The sequence below is a fragment of the Aplidium turbinatum genome, chromosome 16 (assembly GCF_918807975.1).
Source record: "Aplidium turbinatum chromosome 16, kaAplTurb1.1, whole genome shotgun sequence".
NCBI classification, from domain to species: Eukaryota; Metazoa; Chordata; class Ascidiacea; order Aplousobranchia; family Polyclinidae; genus Aplidium; species Aplidium turbinatum.
Genome location: NC_137487.1, coordinates 9,591,675 through 9,616,523, shown reverse-complemented (window position 1 = coordinate 9,616,523; position 24,849 = coordinate 9,591,675). Strand labels below are relative to the sequence as shown.

The 24,849-nt window shown below is 38.9% G+C and overlaps 1 protein-coding gene across 2 annotated transcripts in view; it reads left to right on the top strand.

Moving 5' to 3' along the window:
* The window catches only part of LOC145785046 (uncharacterized), a 69,659-nt gene that overhangs the window by 30,618 nt on the left and 14,192 nt on the right, over positions 1–24,849 (top strand). Inside the window, exons 43-76 of one of the 2 annotated variants that reach the window (XM_082596747.1) lie at positions 462–678; positions 952–1,106; positions 1,552–1,724; positions 1,888–2,026; positions 2,789–2,973; positions 3,234–3,402; positions 4,918–5,127; positions 5,280–5,378; positions 8,464–8,652; positions 9,163–9,293; positions 9,504–9,737; positions 10,175–10,340; positions 10,477–10,631; positions 10,753–10,937; positions 11,317–11,466; positions 11,926–12,125; positions 12,454–12,593; positions 12,859–12,955; positions 13,213–13,271; positions 13,604–13,865; positions 14,190–14,317; positions 14,546–14,675; positions 14,973–15,176; positions 15,753–15,847; positions 16,187–16,404; positions 18,905–19,098; positions 19,564–19,746; positions 19,984–20,227; positions 20,817–21,016; positions 21,192–21,362; positions 21,699–21,942; positions 22,321–22,466; positions 22,588–22,756; positions 23,413–24,842. In XM_082596747.1, the coding sequence (XP_082452873.1) occupies positions 462–678; positions 952–1,106; positions 1,552–1,724; positions 1,888–2,026; positions 2,789–2,973; positions 3,234–3,402; positions 4,918–5,127; positions 5,280–5,378; positions 8,464–8,652; positions 9,163–9,293; positions 9,504–9,737; positions 10,175–10,340; positions 10,477–10,631; positions 10,753–10,937; positions 11,317–11,466; positions 11,926–12,125; positions 12,454–12,593; positions 12,859–12,955; positions 13,213–13,271; positions 13,604–13,865; positions 14,190–14,317; positions 14,546–14,675; positions 14,973–15,176; positions 15,753–15,847; positions 16,187–16,404; positions 18,905–19,098; positions 19,564–19,746; positions 19,984–20,227; positions 20,817–21,016; positions 21,192–21,362; positions 21,699–21,942; positions 22,321–22,466; positions 22,588–22,756; positions 23,413–23,501 (5,730 nt within the window). In that variant the 3' untranslated portion in view covers positions 23,502–24,842. Of the gene's footprint in view, positions 1–461; positions 679–951; positions 1,107–1,551; positions 1,725–1,887; positions 2,027–2,788; positions 2,974–3,233; positions 3,403–4,917; positions 5,128–5,279; positions 5,379–8,463; positions 8,653–9,162; positions 9,294–9,503; positions 9,738–10,174; positions 10,341–10,476; positions 10,632–10,752; positions 10,938–11,316; positions 11,467–11,925; positions 12,126–12,453; positions 12,594–12,858; positions 12,956–13,212; positions 13,272–13,603; positions 13,866–14,189; positions 14,318–14,545; positions 14,676–14,972; positions 15,177–15,752; positions 15,848–16,186; positions 16,405–18,904; positions 19,099–19,563; positions 19,747–19,983; positions 20,228–20,816; positions 21,017–21,191; positions 21,363–21,698; positions 21,943–22,320; positions 22,467–22,587; positions 22,757–23,412; positions 24,843–24,849 lie in introns of those variants that run through there. The other variant, XM_082596748.1, reaches the window with a different exon arrangement.

The following is a 24,849-nucleotide window of genomic DNA, read 5'->3' as shown; positions in this document are numbered from 1 at the left end:
TCAAAAATTCTACATAACTTTACATTTAGTTTACTGAAGTGAGCTGTTGCTCTGGCTTGTCCTCGCTCACACCGTCTGCGTCGTATGGCTCTGAGTGTGACGTATACCTACAATTAATACAACGCTATATAAAAACACATTACAACAATGAAAACTATTAATACTACAAAAAGTGCTCAATGCCAAGCAAAAAGGCAAAGCAGAGCGAATTAAATCAAATATAGTTATTACTATCTGAAGCTTTTACAAATTGTTTCACCTAACGGATCATCAGAAGGTCTTATTCAAATAGAATGTCTATTTGAATGAGACCTTCTGATGATCCGTTAGGTGAAACAATTTGTAAAGGCTTCAGATAGTAATAACTATATTTGATTTAAAAACACATTACAATATTATTACATCAACAATTTTACCTCTCTTTTTTTTCAAATCAACCATCTGTCTGCATTCTCTTCCAGAACTTGAAAGATCAGATTGAAGAGGACGAGGGAAAAGTAACGGATGTCAAGCAAGCTTTAGAGAAGTGCCGTAGTCTTCCCAACGCATCAGACGACCAAGATATACCAGGATTTGTTGAGAAGACAATAGTCCTTGAGCAAGATTGGAACAACTTGAAGAATGCTTTGGATGACATCTCCATCAAGCTAGCCGATGAGTTGATATTATCCGAAAAACGTAAATCCTGTCAAATTTCAAATCAATGTTCATACAGTTTCAGCGAGCTAATTTATCATCACAAAGGAACTAACAAACTCAATTCGATATCAGCTAGTCACTACGTGATTGAAGAAAGAACATTTAATTGATGAGTTCTTCTAATTTCTCTCCATCTATCCATGCTTTTACTTTTGTTTTTTGCAATATAGCCCAGTAGGAAATCTGTAGCCCATAGCCCAGTAGGAAATCCCAATCTGCATCACTTTATACTATAGCAATGTTGGCGTATAGGTGATGCTGAGAACCAGAAATCCGAAGACATTCATTCCCGTTTGATCAACCTCCAAAAGGACCTGGATGACATAAGGAACGTGATCCAGGCGAGGATTTGTGTCAGTCTTCCTCCAGAGTCCGAGAGCATTAAAACTGCCATCAAGCAGGAGGAAGTAAGATGTCACATTGTGAAACGTTTGATGTAAACTTGTTTTCAATAAGAATCTATATCGTAGTAATTTTTGTGGAAGCATGGGCCTCAAGGGGTAGTCACACGCCTCACAAGGGGGTCAATTGACTTCATTGAATTAACAATCGGCAGAAAGTAGTTCGCTTATGAACACAATCTTAACCAGCAAATGTTTTTTTGTTGTTGCATTGATTCAATATCTGCAGAATTAAGTTGAATCAATGTCAAAGCGGATTTACTGTATTTGTCGGCTGAGTTTGAGCTTAATTATTGAAACCCGAGGCATTTTGGTTTAGAATAGTCTAGTCCCTTTTCATTGCATAACGGTCAAGTTGTATGACTGTGTTGTCCGCCATACTCTGTGTAGATTATTATTTTTCCTGACTGCAAATGTGACGTCATCACTATATGTCATGTGATTCACCCAGGAAATGGGCGAGAGATTGAAGTCGTTGAAGCATGACGGAGAGTCGCTCCACTCGACATGCGATGATCTGAAGAGCAACGACTCTCCGGCTGTCAAACAACTTGAAGCTAAATTTGTCCAGTTCTTTGAAAACTGGTCGGTTGTCTACAGGCTTCACGAAGAATGCATGAGGAAGTAAGCTATCTTTAAAAATTACCCCTCACAGTGATCAGTGCGCTTATTTTTGTAAAAAGATAACTTTAACACCACTGCTTCCAAATGAAATGAAAATCACTTTTTGATAAACAAGTTTTTATTGGTGCATGTGATGATTTGCTACATCTGTTGATTTTTGCAGACTACGATTGACCATCCAAGCAGCCAATGCGATGTGTGTTTCCCAAGAGGTCATTTTTTCTTACGCCAACCAGCTGCACGTGCAAGATGCAATGGCGGATAACAGAGAGGGCTTGGAACAACAAAAAATGATTTTACAAGTACATCTCTCTAACGCAGTGGTTTTCAACCAGGGTTCCGCGGAACCCTAAGGTTCCGCTAGTTAGTCTAGGGGTTCCGCAAAATTACATTCAAATCCGAGAGTCTATTTTATTATTATATGCATATTGTTTAAATATAATCAAATATTGATTAGGTTTGCCACTATTAATAAATTTGCTACACTTCAACACGTTCGCTGCGATCCCGAATTTTCGTTGTTTTCTTGTGGTGCGATTATCTTTAACTTTCTGCTTTTCAAATTTATCGACATGTTTTCTTCGCTTCAAGGAGTTCTTTCAGACAGTTTAATCGTTTGTACACCGGTGGGTCAAATCGCCGTGAACGTGTTAGAGATCATTTTGTTTTGCCAGTATTAGGTTTGTTTTTATACATATTTATAATTTATAAAATTCTGCTTACAGCCTGAACATGAGTATTTTAATTTATTTTTATTAATCAAACGATGTTTTTTGCATAAGCCAATTAAATTATTGAACAGGGGTTCCTCGAGCTTTTGGAATGTTCGATTGGGTTCCGTTCCACCAAAAAGGTTGAAAACCACTGCTCTAACGTATAATTAATTACATGTCGTTGGTTTATTTATTTATTGTTTAATCTGATTTCTCGAATCAACACTTCTTAATGTCAAACTAAGATAGCGTTTGATTTCAAACTTTCAATATCACACAATCAGCGCAAAAAATGCTGAAACGTTGCAGTAAAATAAAACCCTTCCTTTTACCATCGATCTCTTTGCGCAGAAACTTGCGGACGAAGCGCCACAGCATGATCCCAAGTTTGATTCGATGACGCAGGATTGCCAGGATCTCCATGCACTCAACGACTCGTTGAAAGGGAAAGGTTTGGACTCGGACAGCAACTTTGACAGCCTTGCAAATGACCTGAACGAAAGATGGAACACCGCCAAGGAGCAAGTTGCTGAAAGGTAGCACAAGCGAACCGTGTGTAGACTGTAGACTAACTCTACCGTTATCAATGCCTTTTTGTCTTAACCAGGCTTTAAAAAATTCAGGCGTAAGCAGGCTTAAAAATCACACACTAAACGTATGAAAGTGTTATATAAAACTACTACATTTTTAAGCAGCTTCTCGGCCCAAAAACTACGTCGCTAAACGTTGTAACGACGTAAAAACGACAACCTTTGCTGGCTGAAACTTGGCCTTCAAAGCAACATTTTACTTTCAGACTCTCCCTCGTGATAGCAGGTGAGGATAAGATCATTGAGCTTGAGAATGAAGTGGACCAACATCACTCCATGCTCCAAGAGAAGGAAGACATCGTCCAACAGCAGGATGCTGCTGATCCATCGCAACGCAGCGCCGCTGACTTAAAGAAGCTCATTGAAGACACTGAAGTAAGCTCAACAGAAAGCCGAATGCCAAAATGTGACCCTTATTAAATTTCAAGCAATGCATGAATAACGGTTTCACACAGCTTGGTTATTTGATGTTTTCCGTTTGCTTCTCTGTGTCCAGTGTCTCTTTGTCTTCACTGGTATTTCTTTTTTGTGTGTTTGAAAACATATTAATTTTATACTCTGACAAGTTTTGAGTGTGTTAAAATTGTTTGCTTCTTGTGAACAAATTGACAGTCTATAATGTCTTTGATGCAAACAATTGCACCACCCGTGTAAAACCTCGATGTTTCCAATGAATTGCCCTGTTGTATTGGACTTGGTGCACTTCGCATGATAGTTGGTCAGGTTGTTCTGTGATGACGGTTTGAAGTGGCTGCTTTACTGCGGTTTTCAGTTGTTTAAACATCAGCTGTTTGGTCTTATTCTGCTTAATTCAAGTCTCCCTGTTTTTGTTATGGTTGTTAGTAGTTTTTGGAGATTACCGGCATATAACTTTCCTTTGAGCTTTATAAAACTTTTGAGTTGAACTTAGTGTCGATGCCTGATTGTTTCAGGAATATTCTGCGGTATGCTTATTACTTTGTACAGAGCATATGGTTCAGCTAGCAAATGTATCCACTTCATATAGGCATATTGATGTACACTTGTACAGTATATGACGTGTTATTGGCGTAAACGTGGTAACCTTTGCTTGGTGAAGTAGAGGTTAGCCTGTTTGATTCTATTTCTTCTACAACTCTTACCATCAATGACACCAACCACTCACACACAATGTGTTGCCAATTAACAGCACTTTGAGACAACTAAGCTCTACGAAAGAGAAATCGTAAGTACATGCTGACAATTCCTGAGTGCGAGATTTTAACGTTTGAAGTAACTTGGTGTTGCGAGAGCATTTGCATTTGTGAACTTAACAATACTTCAAGATTCTTACCTTTGCAAGTTTCTCTATTTGTTTTCTTCTTCGTTTGAACTTCTTTTGTCTTCGCCACTTCGAGGGTCGTGGATTTTGGTTTTAAATCTCGTTTTTAAGGTTGTTTTGGAATACTGTAGCAAGCTTGTACCTTGTTATGCAACCAATGCATGCTATATTGCAGTGACATCGTTCAAACGTGCATGCTATATGATTTCTATCTTTGTTATTTCTTGCTGATTTTTGCTCATGTTTCTAGCAGGTTTACCTTGTATAGGGAAAATTTAAGTTTGGAATTTACGGATTTTGGTTGTTAGATTGACTTGTTGTGTCATTAGTAACTGAAGTAAAAATCGCATAATAGATCCAACTCCGTTAAATGCGAATCGTTGGGATTGGAAACTTTGCAGTGTATATTATGCTGATTTTTATTGTAAGAAGAGTTATTTCATCCGCCAACCACCATTGTATGCAGCACTTAAAAGTTCTACCGAGATGGATTTATTAAGCAAATTCTACTAGGTTATTACCATTAGATTCGACAATGATCAGGTTGCCAGTCTTACCTAATGTTGATGCCATAATTTTACGTGTCCCAGAAACTCCAAGAAAGCCTGACAGTCGAATATTCGAAAGTGGGCCACATGTACGAGCTGTCGAACGAGTTCGATTCCGTGGCACGGAAGTACGACCAGGTGGCTGCCACGTACGACGATCCAGCTATTGAGGAGGACCTTGGCAAGGCGAAGCCAACAGAAGAGGAAATTGAAGACAGGGCTTGCAAGCGCCAGAAAATCATCGAGTACAAGGTGAAAATATGGTGATGTGACTTCATTTGTGAGTTTTTTGTGGGTTTTTTATTGAGCCCTTTCTCTACATGCCCAATATTTTTTTTTTAAATCAATAAAATTTTATGAAAGTTTTCATTCTAACCATTTTTGCTATTGTTTTGCTTCGATAGGTTATCAAAGTCACTCAGCGCTTCGATAAACTAAAGAATCTCATATCGGAGCGGATTGACCAGTACAAGATGGCGCACCAGGTTGCCATTGACGAGGAGGTTAGTTTCATCATACTATGTAACGTGAGTGCTTTAAACCTAATCCCAAACCGTGTGTCGGGTGCAATCATTGCCATACTGTAGTGACGCACAAGCAAATTTTGTCATTATTCGTCGGTTTCCGACGAAAAATCAACGTAAAAATGACGGAGTTTGCTCGACAGTGAGTAGAGTCTTTCTCTCATGTCACTTGTACTAGAAATCGATTTTTCAATTGCATTCATATTCGCAAAACGCATGCCGTCATTGTATCTTAACCATAGATTACCATGCAACATAGCCAAGGTTTTGTTGCGTATTAGCTATGGTTGGTAAAGTGGTTAGTCCACACTGTTTTGGCATCTAAGTCTCTTGAAAAGATTGAGTTGTTTTAACCTTAACAGCTTAATTTTTTCTGTTGTTGTGACCCATTTTCCATTCAACAAAACAGTCCTTTTTTACATCGATGCTACGTCTGCAGCTTTTGAATCAATGTAAAAAAAGGCTAATTTGTTGACTGGGCAAGCCTTGATCGTCATTGGTGCTGAATTGTATTGTTGCTTGTGTTTCATGCGGTGGTGCGTCGTTTACGTTCAAAAATTGACCAAACGTAAGAGTCTTTGCGTACGTCAACGTCACGGAACGTCACTGAATGCGTAAACGGCGTCAATTTACAATGCAAAATTTGTACTTTGTGCTTCTATGTACTAACACGACCGATCCGTTGCAATTCTTTTCTGTAAATTGATTTTCCAACCAATAAGCATCCTGATTCACCCCTACTCAGTGGTAAAGACACCTTGCAGCATGGACTTAGTGATTTAGTAGCATTTTTGAGGTGAGTGGTTACTAATACAGTATTACAAACATTGTGTGCTAACATTTTGAATCCTTTTTGGATGAAATTCACATGTATTCAAACCAGTGTTTTTTTACAAAAACAAATGTAAAAAGTTACTTGATATTATTATATCTCTTGCAAATTCTGCATGCTGTAAATTCGTTGTAAATCTTGGAAACAAAAAGTTTTCTAATTTTCTCTTTGCAACTTTTTCGACTTGAATAACTTTTTCTTAATGTTTCAAAATTTTATGACAATCTTAATTATCCAAATTATATGCACACATTGCACTATAAATGAGGTTGCTAGCAGTAATCATGCATGACCTAGGCATTGTTTGTTTAAGCATAGTTCAACTATGTCAGCTTACCTGGTAGCTTTACTATTAGACTTACTTGTTCTTTAACCGTCACATTCATCGCTGGCCTGTCAGTCTCTTCCTAGTTATCAACTCAAACCAGCAAACCAAAATTTACTTTCTAGTTTTGAAAAACTGTAACTCTCTGGACAAGAATTCAATTCAAAAATTAACTTGTACGTTCGAATGTGGGAAATGAATACGATGTGATGACGTACTAACGAGATAACGTTTTTTTGCGTGTGAACGTAACGGAACGTAACGTCAAATAGCGGCATTGCTCGTAGTGTGATAGGGCTTATAATGAGACGTTTTTCCCCAAACTTTTGAAATTGTGCAGTTGGGTTTGAACTTGCGTAACAGATGGGTGTGTCTGAAACACAGGCTGTTTCTTTTTGTAGCTCCTTAAACTAATCGTTTGTAGTTAAGTTGCTTTTTACAACGAGACATTAGCAGTTGAAAATGCTTGCGCATGAAAGGTAATAGCTTTGATAAAACGAAATCTTGTCGGTTGTGGGTGGGTAGTTTGAATTTTCACTGCGAGCATAGCATTCGCTTCACCAAAATCCTTGATTTTCATCCTCACGTTAGGCCGGCTAATATCTCGTTCCAACCAACACCAAGTAACTTGTGAACCTTTCGCTTAACTTCACCTTTGAGCTTTGCAGTAGAAACGTTAATGATTTCCCAAGCGGTCATCTCCACACTTCTGCCTCTCTACACTTATCACCGCATGACATGCCACTTTAATTGCGCATTAATAAAACGTATATTTACTATTGTAGGTTTTGCTGTTCGGAATGCTGTTTTGTGCTTTCTAATCCCGCACTATGCTTAGTAGCCCACTCATCTTTAATCGCTTGTGTGCACGACTTTGTAATTTCTTGTAATTAAAATAATCACTTGCTTGCTTGTGTGGTCGCTAAATCCCATCAGAACATGGTGAAGTCATCAATGTTAGACCTGTGTGGTAACAACCCAGTTGCTGTGTGATCGACGTTTTGAAAGGGAGATTGGCTGCACGTAGTGTTTGCTTTCTCAAACCTTTACACTTCTGTGACGTTCCAGACTAACTTACGTAAAAATATGTATGATCTTTGAAAAAATAAAGAAGCTAATTTACTGATTTATCAAAAACAAATTTTGAAAAGTCAATCGGTTGTTTCATCGCAAGTTAGAAGTACCTGCTTTGACACTTTGTTTTACGTATTGATATGTGTTTATTGAATTGACTCGATTCAACGACGACCAAACATACGCTGCAAGATGCGAATGTCATCGATGCAATGTGTCGGTTTCATGAGTAATTATTGTTGATTTGATAGATTTTTGTATTTTTATGCTGAAGTTTTCCATAATTATATAAGTAATTGGCTTATTTTGGAATTACATAAATGTCTCATCTTAAATAGCGAATCTTTTAAAGGTTTTAAAATATGATCTTAAAGAGTTATAGCTCGTGAAATCCTTCACATTACCTAATCCTTCATTTTCACTAACAACTGACTGGCTAGCTAGATGTTTGTGACTGGTTGTTGATACCTTGTGATGTAAGAACACTGGTCGATGCATATACTTTATAGTGTTCGCCTTGTAGCCACGGCTAAGCTGACGTCAGAAACAAGTTGAGAAATGTTGCTTTATGATTACTGGAGAGTCAAAACAAGAAAAAAATGCAAGTTTTATGTGCAGCCACAGCGAGGTATTAACGAGTTTCAGAATGAGCCCAGAATTATCACAAAAGTTGAGAATACCTGAGTTTTTAGTTGTTTCTGATGGTTGGCTTGCCCAAATGTCATTACTTTAGTGTCGCTTCATAGTTTTTCTTTGTTAGGCTAGCAGTGTTAGTGTTACACCAGGACTGTAAAACGTGAGCGTGAAATTCTTTACTCCCTCTCTTGTTTCAGACCAACCGAACCATCACCACTATGACCGAAACCACGTTAACAACGACAAAGAAGAAGCGACATTTGGATCACATCAAATTTGAAACTTACTTGCATAGACAAGCCACTGCCCAAGACTTGTACAGTGCTGGAATTGTTCCTGAGGATATGGCAGAAAAGTTAGAGCTCGGAGTTTTGCGTGAACAAGATGTAAGAATTTGTTAAATTCTGTGTTGATATTTTGTTGTTGATATGTGCTCATGTCATATGTTTACAAAGTAATAAAACTGTACATTTATTAATTTAGTAAACAGTAAATACTTAATTTTATATTGATTTTAGTTCTTCATAAATTTCCGAAACACAAAATTTTATCAGAATTCAAACACCTTTTCTGTAAGAAAATTTTCTAACCACTCGCTTGCAATAAAGCGTTGCCCAGCTAGAAAAAATCTGTTCTCTTCACATTCATTGAATGTGTACAGACATTGCATCAACGTAGAATGGGCTGATGTTTCTAACAGGAAAAATGCCCTGCATATCTGCAATGGACACAACACTTTATATAAAAGACAGTTTCATGTTTGCAATCAAACATCCGTCCTGTATCTGTCCACCATAGAAACTCCCCTTTTAACTTGCAGACCAGAATGATTAGTTCTGTTCAGTTCTGACGCAATAATAACGTTAAAAAACATCCCAACGTGTTGTTTCACACAGGTTGAAGATGAACTGAAGACATACTTGAAAGGAACTGAACCGATTTCCGGGTTGATTGTTAAGAAAGCTGGAGACAAGAAGATCTCCATCAACACTGCAATGAAGTGCGGTCTAATCAAGACAGGCACTGGGTGATTACATTTAGACGTTGAATCAACGTAAACAACACTGGGATAGGTTTTCAACCGTTCTATTTCTTCTGTTTGAAAATCATTAGATAAAAAATGCACACTTCAGCTACAACAAAATTATTAGTCGTCATATCAATACCACTATAGGGTCGTTAGTCCTGCAATTTGCTGTCTTCAACTTCTATTAACTCAACTCTGTCTATATCTCAGGCTGGTGCTACTAGAAGCCCAAGCCGGGACTGGTAACATGATTGATCCTCTAACGAACGAGCACATGAGTGTCGCTGAGGCCGTGGACAAAGGTGTGGTCGATGCTAAGTATGAAGATGCCTTGAAGCGTGCAGAACGTGCTGTGACGGGGTATGAAGACCCAATCAACCACAAGATATTGTCCTTGTACGAATGCATGAAGAAAGGCTTCATTGTAGAGAGCCATGGAATCAGGTACATCATTGGTGCATCTTTGTACTTGCAAGACAAGAACTTTAAATTATCAGTGTTGAATTTTTTTTAGCTGATAATGTAACTGTCATGAGGAAAGAACAATTAGATCACACTGCTTTTTGTGGAAAGATCAAAGGAAAACGAGTTCTTGGAAAAACGCGCCTCACTTTTCTCAGTAACCTCAAGGATCACCTTCACGTTCCAACCACAACTATTTTTAATACAGTTAATTGCCGGGATAACTGGAAAGAACTATGCATGAATACCTAAGCCTGAAACAGGCATGGTACACAAAGAAGAAGACGAAGTTACTGCTTAATATTGCCTAGACGTCGCCAGACTTTGAAGCTACGTAAAAATAACAACTTTTGCTGGCTATGTATTAACGTTCTTGAGCATTGTCACTTTATTTAGTTGTACAAACTCCTTCCCCCCAGATTGTTAGAGGCGCAAATAGCCACTGGAGGACTGATTGACCCCCGGGCCAACCACCGGGTCCCCATATCAGTCGCGTATCGTCGAGGCTTGTTCGATGAGAGAATGAACAAGATCTTGGAAGATCCAACCGATGATACAAAAGGATTTTTTGACCCCAACACAGAGGTACACACTCTCATTGTTTTGAAAACTGCGTTTCGTTGAAAGAATTGTTTTATCGATATGAGCTGTTGAAAGTAACAAAGCTAATATCACGATCTTATGATATGATATTATCACGATCATGGCAATTGCTTTTCAGAAAAATCTCACTTACTTGGACTTGGTTGGCAAGTGTAAAGAAGAGAAGGAGACAAAGCTCTTGTTTCTTGAGCTAACTTCTTCGAAGATTGATATCAGCAAGCTCTTGGAGCCACAAGCTCCCAAGAAGAAGAAGCGCATCCATTCTGATATCAGGTCATTTGTTTTGCTTTTCTCTTTTCTTTCACCGAATTCAAATCCTCTCTCACTAATTAAAAATAATCTGATCTCGACTTACGACTTCGACATTTCTGTAACATGCATTTCCTTTGCGCAGGTTCAGTACAGCCTATCACGAAGAAGCAAAATTGCAAGACATATATGATGCTGGTTTGGTGACGGAAGAGCAGGTCAGAGATTTGGAATCGGGAGCCATAACTGAGTCGGACTTGTACGATCAGTTGAAGCCCTACTTGTTTGGTGGTGAAGAACCAGTGTGTGGCGTCATAGTGGAAGAAACTGGTGAGTTGTTTAAACAATTTTTAAAATAATTTTTGTTTTTCTGCACAATGATTTTGAATCTTGAGGTTAAATTTTGTGTAGTTTTCATATAGCTTTTGATAGACTATTCAGTTTCAGGGGTGTACAACATGTAATCCACTGGCCAATTTTGTGCTTCAGCTCCCCGGAACACGGTTTTGTTTTCAAATTGGAGGATGTCATGAAAAAATTTTAGCAATGCATCACAAACCTTCAGACTTAATTAAAACAATCAAGTTTTAAACTTTGAAATGTTTTTGTCAACCCCTCTCAGACTTCTCAACCTGACAAACGTAACGTTACCAGGGGTTGACGAGAAAAAATATCCGGAGACGCCATTTAACTTCCCATTCATTCTCAGGTGAGATGTTATCGATTATGGAAGCAACGAATAAAGGAATTATTAAGAGAGGAACAGGCATAGAGCTTCTTGAGGCCCAAGCAGCTACTGGGAATATCATCGACCCAAAAAGTGCTTCAAAGATGTCCGTGGCCGCGGCGTACAAAAAGGGTGAGTTTTAACTTGTATTTTAGTTAAAAACAGCTCGTTTTGTAACCGTAAGAACCGTTGTGACTTTTTTTTACATAGGATATACACACTACGTGTCATGTTGGATATTTTTGTATTACGACACATTGTTTATGTTTTTATTAGGTATCGTATTCTTGATCGGTTTTGTGAATTCTGTTTAGCATGAGGCAGGTTTCGTTGTCTCAAAATCCCTTTTTTCCATTTCTGTTGCATTGGCCTACGGTTCTATCGCCAACTCCCTAAATCGGACAAGTTCTTTTCATGCATACCGAACACTGAAAACCCCCATTGTCATTCTGTGAATGGTACCCAGCCTTGACTGTAACTTACCTCGGAGATATAAACGTTAAAATCTTAGTGTGAAATTCTACAGTGTATAATAAGATGGTTGAAATTGCGTTGTAGTGCATTAAAATTCTAAGCTGCTTGTTCTTTCAGGCTTGATCGATCGCAATCATGTGGACACGCTTGAACGGGCAGAGCGGGCGGTCAAAGGTTACCAAGTTCCAGGAACCAATCAAATCCTCTCATTATTTGGAGCAATGCGGAAAGGACTGGTCGTGGAATCTCGAGGGATTCGCCTTCTTGAAGCGCAGATAGCAACCGGTGGTCTAATCGATCCTAGAGCTCACCACAGGGTAGGTTGAGAAAACTTGCTTTTCAGTTCATATCCAAAAAGTTCAAAGTAAAGTTAATCATGAATTTTAGAAGTGACCATACTGGTCTACACTGTCCTACCAAATAAACTTTCTGTACGATTTTCAAAATTTGATGTGTTTTTTATTTGCAAAAACTTTAGGGTAAATTGCTCACTAATTTCATTGCAATTTGTGTATTCACGTTTAACTCCATTATAGATTTGTAAAAAGTTTACTTCCATTTGGACGCATTCATTTGCCAGCAATTCAATTACTCGGCTTGGAAGTTACCATGGCGGCGATTTTATTTCCTCATTTCCTTCATCAGGTGCCAATATCTGTCGCTTATGAACGAGGTTTGTTTGACCAAAGAATGAACGAGATTCTGGAAGACCCATCGGATGACACTAAGGGATTCTTTGATCCCAACACAGAGGAAAATCTCTCTTATCTTGACCTCATGCAAAGGTGCGTCCTGCAGATACACGGCTCCATCAACAAATCAGCCCTTTTTACATTGATTCAACGTCTGCAGATGTTGAATCAATGTAAAGAAGAACTGATTTGCTGACTGAACTTCATATATGTTCATATGCTTGGAGGTGGATGAAGATTGGCTCCTTGCCTTTCCTTCTAATTTTGAAAGTTTTTTTCCACCCAACATAAGTTTGATGTAAAAAATGATTAATAAATATATAAATTAACATCAAATCAACGTCATTATTACTTTCAGGTGCGAGATTCGTCCTCCAGCTGGTTTCCGGTTCTTGATGATCAAGCCGAAGAAGCAGAAGCGTTCCAGAACCAAAACAACATCCACTGTTGTCAAAGTGAGTGATGCCATTGTGCACGCATCAGCTGATGTTGCAATGCAGAAAATTTAGAATTTAAGATTTTCTTTGCTTCCTGTAGTAATACTTCAATTTTTATTGGATTGCTTAAAAACAGAAGTTTAATAAAACGAACATTCTTTTTTCGCGTGTAAAGGAATCACATCAAATATGGATAGAAACTATAGATACTATTCACCTATAAATCATCAAGAGTTCCTTATTCAAATGTTAACAATTATTTTGTTGTGCTTCAGACTGTGCAAGTGACAGAAGTAGATGCTGCACCCGCTGCCAACGACAGGAAATCCATCAAGTAGGTCACAACCGTTGACTAACTTGTAGTTGTCCTACCCTTTAAGCTTACTTTAGACCTATTCTGGAAATGAAAAGCTTATCATTATCATTCTATGAATTCATAAAGTATAACATATTATTTAAAAGCAAGGACTTCCCCCTTGCTCCACACTGACCGGCTTCATTAGTTATTATAAAATACAATCGTTGGACTGTTGTGTATCATTGGTTCTGAACCAACAGTGGTCGCGTGGCTGAATGGAAAGGAATTGTGCCTGATGTTTGGAATGGTGTTGGTTCGACTCTCAACGAGAACAAGAAGCTTTTTTAAAACGTTATTTTGTTTTTCAGATTCCCAACAATATGCAACGTTGATATTTCGTTGGACGACTTAGTCAAGTACGGGATTGTGCAAGAAAGCGTAGCATTGGACGTGGAGAGTTGCCGTATGAGCATCGATGAAATCAAAGCGATGATTCGTCCCTACTTATTTGGCAACCCTGCCATCAGCGGCGTCTTCATTAACACGACTGGAGAGAAACTCTCGTTCTTGGAAGCAACGAAGCGTGGAATTATGACGCGCGATGACGCGTACCGATACCTGGAAGCTCAGGTACGTTATTGACAGTTCCATCCTTAAAAGTTGTCTTTTACATCGTTTCAACGTTCAAAAAAGCAACTTTTGCAAGCTGCGTTGTAGGTTGGACAATAAGTGTCCGTGTGGTCAGAAAAAAATGAGTGTTCTTTTGGAAGTAGAACAACTCCCTGTCCACAAGAAAATGTCGGTTACAACCAACCAGTTGCAGTAGGCCTTTAAGAACCCCTAGGTAAAGCAGCAACACCCTATTATTTTACCAAAATCGTAAAAATAAATAGTATGTGGACAAACTCTTAATGCTCCATCGTTTTCGTTTATACTTATCCACTTCATTTCCAGGCTTGCACTGGTGGCATTGTCAACCCCAAGAATGGTGAGGCATTGACAGTGTTGGATGCCTACATGTCAGGCTTGATCGAGCGAAAACACATCTCCTCATTACAGCAAGCCGAACAAGTTGTTTTGGGGTATGCTGACTATATCTTACTCGTGCTACCAGTTTTATGTTGGTTTTTAACTGACACACGTTAAAGTGGCCTTACTTTCGTGCACTTAATGGCACTATTTTGTAACCCAGACAGCAAATCAATGTAAAAAATGGTTGATTTGCTGTCTGGGAAGTGATAATGAGAAATTTGTTTACATGAACAATGTTTTGAGCTTCTTAAAGAAATAATTCGAGTTCTATTTTCCAGATATCTGAAGCTGGGTGCCAAGATGCGAATGACACTTGCTGAGTTGGCAGAAAAGGAAATCATCAATTTAAGCGACGCAGCACGATACTTACAATGCCAACTTGCGACAGGGGGTGCCATCGATGCTAAGGTAGGAATAGAAACAAGGGATATTTAAACTTTCACTTTTGTGAAATGAGCAAAGATTGTTCTTGTTTAAAATGAGTCTATTTGAATAAGATACTGAAGAAGCACCCTTTGCGGAACCGAAGCTTTAACAATAAATTATGAGTTACCGAACATATAATAATTGATTTTATTGACCTGATATAAAGCAAACCTGGTAGCAGTTGATCACAATGTTGAGGTGTTATCGCGAAAGAAGTCTAAACGTTCAACTCTGCTATGTACTCACAATGCTTCTAATGATGATTATCATTGTTTTCAGAAATGCGTTCGACTCCCTCGGGGTAGCCCCCTCCTTGAGGCATCGGTCGGTCCCAAGCTGACCCCCTGCCTTGAAGGTGACTCCGATGTTGAGCGAAACTACGTTGATCCGACATCGAAGACGACGAAATCTTACGAAGAAGTAATCCAGTCTTGTTACCATGACCCAGTTACCGGTGTCAATCTTTTACAACGCAATCCACAGGTGATAGAAAAGTCTGTTGTAGGGCTATCCATTTTCTTGAACAAGCTGTTTCTGCAGTCTGCACTACATTTTTTTCCTTTTCTTTCAAGAGATGTCTAATGAAACCTTTCTGTTTCTGTGAATCAACCCAGCAAGCTGTCCACTTGAAGCAGTTGACTGTCTCGTATATCATTGGTATGGGTCTTGTTAATCGCTCAACAAACAGTTTACCAGCCTCATATTTTAATCATAAATCGATTTTGCCATCACAGCATTCTCAGTTTGATCATGTGAAGAGCAAAAAAAAGGTAGACTGTTAAGTGACTAACAAGGCTTATACTGTCAAGAGATGAGATGTATGTGATTTTTGATGAGGCAAAGTAGTTTCTTTGAGTTGTATTGGGAGTGAAAATATTACCAGTTTACAAAGTCGCGAGCTAAGCTTTGATTTTGGTCATCTGAACATCTGGCCATTGTTGTTGTACAAATTGTACAGCGCTCTAAAGTAGAACAACTTACAATTGAAGTAACTTGTGAGCTGTTTGAAGTGTCATAATCTGCGCCATTGCTCGGGATCATAATATCTGTCCTCTTCAGAACGAGACCACCACCACTACGGAAACCACAACCATAACTACAACCACCAAAGTTAAAAAACGAACCGACATTTACTTTGAAACTACTTTAAACAGGTTTGTTCCGGTTTATTTTATAAAAATGGAAATAATCTGTTAGTACGTATGAATGAGTAGTGAGAAGTGATTTTTTTAACATATTTTCATTGACAAATATCTACCATCGGTTTGAAAAACCCTCTTCGGAAGCTTTATCCGTCACGCTGAGGGAGGCTTAATCCACTGACCCAGTCCCTGTGATCAAAATTGACAGTTGGAAATTTCTGTTTGAAATATTATTTTTCAATAATTTACTGAACTCTTTTCCCGCTATTGTAACGATCTTTTTCAAAGGACCAACTTCAGTTTTGCTTCACTTTCGTGGCTTACCATCACATTCACATAACGTTTGTACAGACGGGCGTCTTTGATTCACCTGCTAGAAGCTGGCATAGTCACTGAAGAGACGGTGGCTGCTTTAGAAGAAGGTAAGCTGTCTGAAGACGAAGTAGCAGACTCAATCCGACAATATCTGGTCGGCGAGCAACCTATAGCCGGCATCATCATCGAGGCTACTGGCCAGAAATGCAAGATTCTGGAATGTATTCGCAATGGGATTATCAAGCGTGGCACAGGTTTGATGTAATGAGTTATGTTTTGATCTCGTTGTACTTCATGGCTCGATTTTAATCTTTTTTGGCTGTAGTCGGTTTGGCATCAAGTAGTTGCAACATAAAAAATAATTAGTGTATTTACTAGGGTGTTTCATTTTTTCACCATTTTTGAAATTCAAAATGCCTGGGGTCCCATCTGGTGGTATTTGGGGTAAAAAGTTTATACCCCAATTTTTTTTCAATTATGACGTCATATTGAGGTGGTCCACGAGGTTTAAAATTTTTAGGCCTCAAATTCTCGAAATTTGGCCGTATCTTCGGAACCGCTCATCATATATCGACAAAATTAGTATCAAAATGCGCAAAAGGGTCGGTTTCCTATACCTGATGTAGAGAATATTAAGGTCTATCTGCTTCAGAAAAAAAGTTATTTCAAAAAATCTGATTTTCGGTCTATTTTCTCTTGATGAACAGAGATCAGGTGATCAAGATAAAAGTTTTTCTGTATTTTTCCACTCTTGGAAGCTGTTATTGCGTAATAATAGTTGGTGTTAAGGTTTCAGTACTGGGCTTGTCTAGTCTTGATATCTGCTTAAGCAAAGCCCCATCTTGCATTGCTCCGGGACTCTTCTTGTCGTCGTCCACAAAAGAAATGACATGGGAAAGATATATTTCGTTTATGTGGAACATGCATTAAAGGGTATGAATATCATGACCAACTTCACCATTAAAATAATTGACCAGTCGAGTATTGACTCCGGACTTTTTTCCTGTGTTGAGAGCAGTCGTATCAGCCATGACTGAATATTGGGATAGGTGAACTCTGCAAGCCTCCTGGATGATGGTGCCAAAAATCAGTTCTGCAATGACCGACACACTTTTGGGAAAAGATTTAACAGCAAGCACACCTTCGTGCTTCATGCCATTATCATCAACAAGTTGGCCCAAGGAAACGTATCGATCTATTTGATCGACAACGCGCCCATCATAACATAAGCTGAGTTGAGCAGAAGCTGAGTTGAGAAAGTTCTCATTTTCCATCAGAGATTTTTCTCTCGTTTTTTGTCGTTTGCGGTATACTGTCGAAGGTGATGCAGCATTGCAGCTACTTGATCTTTTCCAAGAACCGACCTCATAAGATCTTACTGCTGGCGTACCGAAGTTATCCTACGATCAGCAAGTACACAACTTCTATCATTTATGGAAAAAGAATGTACTTTCTTGTACACTTTTCCCCAAACAGCTGGTTTCAGAGGCTCGTATTCCTTATCATCTTCCCAATTTATATCACCATCAGAGTCGCTTTCGCTACTGTGTAGACATCTAACTACTTCATTTATTTTTCTTTGTTTCAAACATAGTAGTGCCGATGCTTTGGCAGATTGTATGCCAGAAGTGCTAGGTTTCTCTGTTTGCTAAGCACTGGAAGACCAGCTTTGTTCCATATGCCAACTACATCTTTCAGCAGTTCATCTTTCAAATCTTTGAAATGGAGTATTTTCTTCAAAAACTTAGGATTAGTTTCGGCTACTTTCTTCCTCAAGTAAAAATAGTGACTGGCTATATCTGAATTCAGGGGAAGCACATTTCTCTCCAATTCCATGAAGTTTTGCATCGACTTACTAATACCTGACCTTAATGCCATAATGACACTTAATCTAAAGCAGGTGAGCAGCATACCTCTTCCTCAACGGTTACATTAATATTATAATAGTAATACCTTCAAATTACTATTTCATCTCTTGCAAAACGAACAAGAACTATTATTACGCAATAGCAGCTTCCAAGATGGAAAAACACAGAAAAACTTTTATCTTGATCACCTGATCTCTGTTCATCAGAAGAAAATAGACCGAAAATCAGATTTTTTGAAATAACTTTTTTTCTGAAGCAGATAGATCTTAATATTCTCTACATCAGGTATAGAAAACCGACCCTTCTGCGCATTTTGATACTAATTTTGTCGATATATGGTGAGCGATTCCGGAGATACGGCCAAATTTCGAGATTTTGAAAACCAAAAATTTTAAACCTCGTGGACCACCTCAATGTGACGTCATAATTGAAAAAAATTTGCGGTGTAAACTTTTTACCCCAAATACCACCAGATGGGACCCCAGGCATTTTGAATTTCAAAAATGGTGAAAAAATGAAACACCCTAGTATTTACATTACAACCTAGCTCCTTCGTTGGGAATTTCACGTTAAAGTTGAAAGTTCACGGTATTGAGAACGTCAGAGTGACGTTCAAAGGGGGCATAGGTTCGATGACCACTGGGAGCACGCGGCTGTGTCTTGCCAAAACTCTTAAAGATACAGGAAGACTAGCTACTTGTCTTACTGCCCACTTACAGTAATTCAAACTTAAAAAATCGTAACAGAACGTTTAGTCGTCTGTCGTGACAACACAATAGTAATTGCGTAGTAATTAGGAAACATTACATGAAACGTCATCTTTAAAATTCTATGTCGTGTAAATTTTACGGTTTAAAACCTCCACTGACAAACTTATTATTGTCAGGTCTTGAGCTCCTGGAAGCCCAAGCAGCGACTGGAAGCCTCATTGACCCAACCACTGGTGAGAGGTTCGGTGTCCGAGAGGCCATGCAGCATCACCTGATTGATGGGACACAGGTGGACGCCATGGAGCGAGCACTCAGGGCTGTCACTGGTTACAAGAGCCCCGTCAGCAGTGGTGTTCTTTCCCTCTTTGAGGTGAGTGTGGTTACAAGTGTCTACTGTCTATGCACTTGATGCATCAATTGACTCGCGATTACTCATGAATCGATGCAGATGTTTTCTCTTGGTTGTAAAAGTTTCAAAAAGCTCTTTAAAAAGATTTTGTTTTCGAAGATTAGATCAGGGTTGCTCAAAGTTTTCTACCTGTGGGCTGCATTTTTCCATACATGATTCATAGCCTGCAGCTTAATATTCTTTATCTTTATTTTTTGGTTTCGGTTTTATCTTCATGATTGTAATGTGGATGTGCCCAGACAGAGCCACAGAGATTCCTCTTTCGGGGTTCTCTCAGACCGCATTTTGGGCACCTCTGGATTATTTCTACATTGTAGTTACTTTGTACTTTTGAGATCCTCACCATGTGTTTGGTGATTATTATGCTTTGCAAATGCAACGTACTCTACTGCAAAATCGATTGTAAATTATCCTTTTTTCTTTCAGGCGATGAACAAAGGTTACGTCACGGAGTCACGTGGTGTACGGTTACTCGAGGCTCAAGTCGCCACTGGAGGTTTGATCGACCCCTCAACCAACCACAGGGTGCCGCTGTCAGTCGCGTACCAACGTGGGATCATCAGCAAGAAGATGTTCGGCGTTTTGACTGACCCATCCGACGACACAAAGGTGAAAAAGATTAACAGTTTCAAGTAGTTTTTTGATAAAATTAAGTTTCTAGCTAGATCTTTGCTAAACTTCATGTCAACGTAGTTTGGTGTTGTGCCATTAGGCCGTGCATCTTGTTTAGTGCTTTATAAGCAGGGCGCTCAAGGATAACATTGTTACCGGTTTTTTCCATTGCTGTATTTGTAAGTGAAGAAAACTAACCCAATGAAATAAAAGCATAATTTTCGACTTTTTCAGGGTTTTTTCGATCCAAACACCAACGAGAATCTCACCTACCTGGAGCTGATATCGAGGTGTCAGGTGGAGCCTTCCACGGGCTTGGTCTATCTCGTTCTCCGCCAAAAGAAGGCGAAGAGTTCTCGGCATTCTCGCAAAAGCGGCAGCTCGAAGAAGAAGCGAACGACTCAGCGATCACGCAAAGTTGTCATCATCGACCCGAGCACCGGGGCTGAGCTCTCTATCAAGGAAGCTTACAGCAAGGGTAAGTTGATGACCCAAACTACTTTCTAGATTGGTTTACGTAATCTAGTTTATACGGAATGAAGACGGTTCACTAGGCATTTGATTATAAAATAACTTGCATTCTTCTGGTGACTGCTGGTTGACTTCTGGGTACCATCCTGAACATCCTGTGGTAGCCTTGTGCGGTCACCAGAAGAAAGCAGGTTATTTTATTACCGAGTTTCATTTGCTTAATTCCATTTGAAACATGATTCTTTCAAGTTTTATTTGTCTAATGAATCTACTCAGTTAGCAAGAGTTGCCATATTTACATTGTTTTACCATCGCTGAACGGTTAGATTGAGTTCTTTGATTAATTCACTTCAACTTTTGAAACCTTGCTTATAAATTTCTCACGTTAGGCGTCCTATCACATTTCTGCAATACAATTGTAACGTTGTTTCTAATGTTAGAAGTTTGTAGATCAAACATGTTATCTCAAACCGTCTTAATGCAACCAGTGATTCGGTTTCTTTCATGTTGCTTTAACAACCGCAGACGTTAAATCAATGCAAAAAAAGATTAATTTTTTAAGATGTCATCTTTTACCTTTTGATTTTAATCTTTAGGGCTTATTGACAAAGCTGCCGCTGCTCAACTGCTTGAACAAGAAGGAGAGTGGACCGAAGTGAGCGAGTCAAAACCGGATAATACCAGTTCGTCTCGTGTTGAAACGACAACTGTGCAGAGCCTTAGTTTAGATTCAAGCTTTACAGACATTGCTTCAAAACCTCCACTGCCAAATTCCAATGGAGACATGTCACAAAAAGTAAGATTGTGAATTTGCTTCAATGTTTTTGAATAATGTAGTCCTTAAAGATATTCTGCTTTTAAATCCTGAAAGTTTTGCGTCAGTACGTTGTGTATCGAAATCCATGTAAAATATTGAAACTAGGTTAAGTCATGTTGGTTTTCTGCTTTTTTTCAAGCGTTGTTTTCTCCAGGATCTCTTCAGTGAGCACTTGCACGCCAGGTTGGAGCAGATGGCGAGCGGATACTTCCAGCCTATCTCCGGTATCGTTGATCTCAAGAAGGGAGACTGCATCGGCTTCAAGGAAGCAGAAAAGCGACGTTTGATTGACAGGACATCAGCACAGCGTCTGCTCGAGGCCCAGGTAAGCTGATGGTGATGGCTGATGGGAACTGTGTGTTTCTCGGGGTCATTTTAAACTTGAAATTTTATATGATGATAATTGAGCCACAAACGTTATGGAAACATTATTTTGTTGAGTTGTAATGTTACGTTTTATGGTTATTGCGTGATTCGTTCTGTTAACGTTTTCAGCTTTTGTGACCTCTCTTGTAGCCACCCTCCAGCAAATCAGTTTCTTTTTACATTGATTCAACGTATGATTTGTTGGGCGCAAGCATAAACTTCTAAGTCAGTGTCCTTTGTCTACCAATAAAACAATCCACCATTTAAAAAAAAAACAATTTCTAACTGGTTTTAGGCGGCTACTGGCGGAATTATAAACCCTTCCGACAAAACGGACCGCCGGTACACCTTGAACGAGGCTACAGCGGCCGGGTTGATAGAGCGAAGGCTTGCTCAGAAGCTGGAAGTGGCTGAGAAAGCGGCCAAAGGGTTCCATTGTGCCAGGACAAAGCAATTGTACTCACTCGGCCAAGCGATGAAGAAAGGACTTTGTTACTTTGAAAGTGGCAGCCGGTTTCTTGAGTTCCAATGTTGCACAGGTACGCTCAAAGCATCGACACAAACGTTTCGTTATTTTAATTGATGAGAAGCTTCACTAATTCTACTTACAATTCTTCCGATTATGTTAATGCAAACATTTTCCCCTTATTGTTTTGGTTTTGCACAATTTTTTGCTTACAAAGTTGAAACTAGTGACGTTTGCTAAAATAGTTTGGGTGGCAACATCTCATAATTCGGGAAACCCATAGAGATTTTTAAAACCAAGAAAAGGGCAAATCGAAGAAGTCGTAAATGCCAGGAATCAAACTTGAGTTGGCAGATAACTTTTGGACCCCATGCTACCTGTCTTCAACCAAAAACAAGTTAATCAACTTTCGTGTTCGAGCGTTTTACTGAATCGATTGTTGGTGTTGCAGGTGGCCTAATTAATCCGAAAGATAGCAGCAGAGTGCCACTTGAGCAGGCAGTCAACCAAGAATGGATCGATTCAAGGACAATGAGTCGCCTTAAAAACTTTCAGCGATATTCGAAATCGATTGTTAATTTAAAGACAAATCTGTTGGTGAGAAAATGACTTTTGCATCATTTAAACATCTAAATACGTTATATAAACGTCTTCATGGAATGTTATGACATAAGATTTATAGTGTACAGTTTATTGACATTGAAATTGTTGTTCTTAGATGACCTATCCAGAAGCACTGGAGAGATCTGTGGTTGATCCGGTGACAGGACACAGACTCCTGGAAGCTCTTCCTCGTCTGGACAGGAATTTAAGGATGGGTGGTGGCATCACCGTACAGGCTTCCTCCTTATATGGCTCTAGAGCGAGCTCCCTGGCCAGCTCCTTAGGTAAGAAGAAAGCTGACCGGGTTGTGGTCAGGAGCAGCCGCCCATGCTTGGGCTACTGCCTTTTTTTTTACATTTTCAAAGCAATGTGTGACTTTTATAGCATTTTTCTTTGTTTCTCTATGTTTTGTTACTTGAACAACACACACGACTTGCGTGAAAATTTACATCTAGCAACGTGTTTTGGTATTTTTGTAAACAAACATATTATGTATTGAAGAATGACTGCTCGTAAGATGACAAAATGCCCAAACGCAGAACGTTCATCTTCCCATCGTGGCATAGCCGTCGTCAAAAGGATTGGCAACACTTTTTTTATTTACAGCGCTCATTAGCACAGTGACTATAGTGAAATCGCAGCCTTATTAGATTTCTCGACTACCTGGGAAGCTGTCTCTTTCAATGTATTTTTATCACTAATGCTTCCGCAGCCAGTAATTTAGTCCTTTTCTTCATTGATTTAACGTCTGCAAACGCAAAAAAGGACTGATTTGTTGGCTGAACGTGGCAAAGGATAATATCCGCACCTCTAATTTAAAGTTGTTTTGGTGGTTCTATTTAGCCTATCTATTAATAAACTTTTGAAAATGCTTGATTTTAAAAAGTTTTATTTGTAACAATTGTTCTCTAGTTCTAACTTCAATTTTGTAAATTTTCAGCTGGCAGCCCTGAAGGAAGTTTGTATAGTTCCAGAAGAGGAAGCATTGATGAAGATCTTTCCTTTACTAAGTCACCGACGAGGACCTAGAACAGGGTTGACTGAATTCGCCTTTATATCAAAATATGCACTTGCTGTCGTGGAGTTCCTCTGCTATTGCACGCCCATTCGCTGTGCTCCATTTGAACTGCAACACTGTCAGCGAACTAGCATATCAATTAACACTGCTATTAATTTTCAACATTATACCGGTTGCAACCTTGGATATTTTATGCTGTATCATGTTTTTTTTTAATGTAATCCCGGTAATCCGACTTGCAGCTTGCGATGCAGCTTCATATAATGTTTGTTTACGCCATAATAACGTTGTTAAAATTCCTTTTCATATAAAAGATGATTTTTTTAGCAGCGTGTAAATCGACACTTTGAAAATTGCAAAACTGTGTAACACTATAGTTTTTCCAATAACAATACCCAGTTAGCAAAAGGTGCTATCTTTCTACATACAGGATTGGTCGTGGCTTTCCTGGTGCTGCGTTGCTTTCGAATTGTATTCCTTGTAAATAGCTTTCTGGATCACGCTATCCCCCGTTTTGTGTGATTGATGCTTTGTCATATACTGATTGCTCCCGACTAACAAAATCAGTTTTTTTGAAAATTGAATGGGGCTGATTTTGCCTGTTAGGTTTCAGTAAATTTTTTTAAATTGTGTTTTTATGTTATCAAAAATTAAATGAACGCAATGAAGTAGTTTCTTGTAGATATCTGCATACGGTTCGTACTATGCTTAATTGGCATGATTTAATTTTTTAATGCACAACATATTTTTCACTTAGTGCTAAATATAAGCAAAAACTAAACAACCCTTTTTGTGGCGTTTTCTTCCGCGAGTCATTATTCTTGCAGACCACAAGGCAGAGTTTATTTGAAGAAGCAAACCACATGTAGACATCAGAGCAAAACATAAGAAGGCAAAAGTAATGTTAGCGAGTGTCTCTGCAGAGCATTGGACAGCAAGTCATTCAGTCATGTAGCAAACAGTTGAAGCTTTCGAATTATGAAACATTTCTTTCTTGGTGTCAAGGTTTCTCAGCGATGTTTTTCGTTTCCCCATTCATTGATTCGTGATCCTTTGATTATGTGTGTAAACGTTGTCGAATTTTGTGTTGATTTCAAACGTTTTGCATTTTCGCTCGTACAAATTATCTTCTTTTTCTTCGCACCACTGCACGATACAATGGTTTTGTAAAATTCTGTTTCAATTTTGCGTCTGTCTGATTAAGTTGGTTGATGCTTTGTGTGTTTTTCGTAACAATGTAGATGCGAAGACTTTATATTGTGAAGTGTATACATTCGCTAAGGTAACATCATTTCACGCAGAGCGACCATAAAGCATGTGGCCCTCTAGCGGTGTTTTTATTTATTGTTTGATCCACCA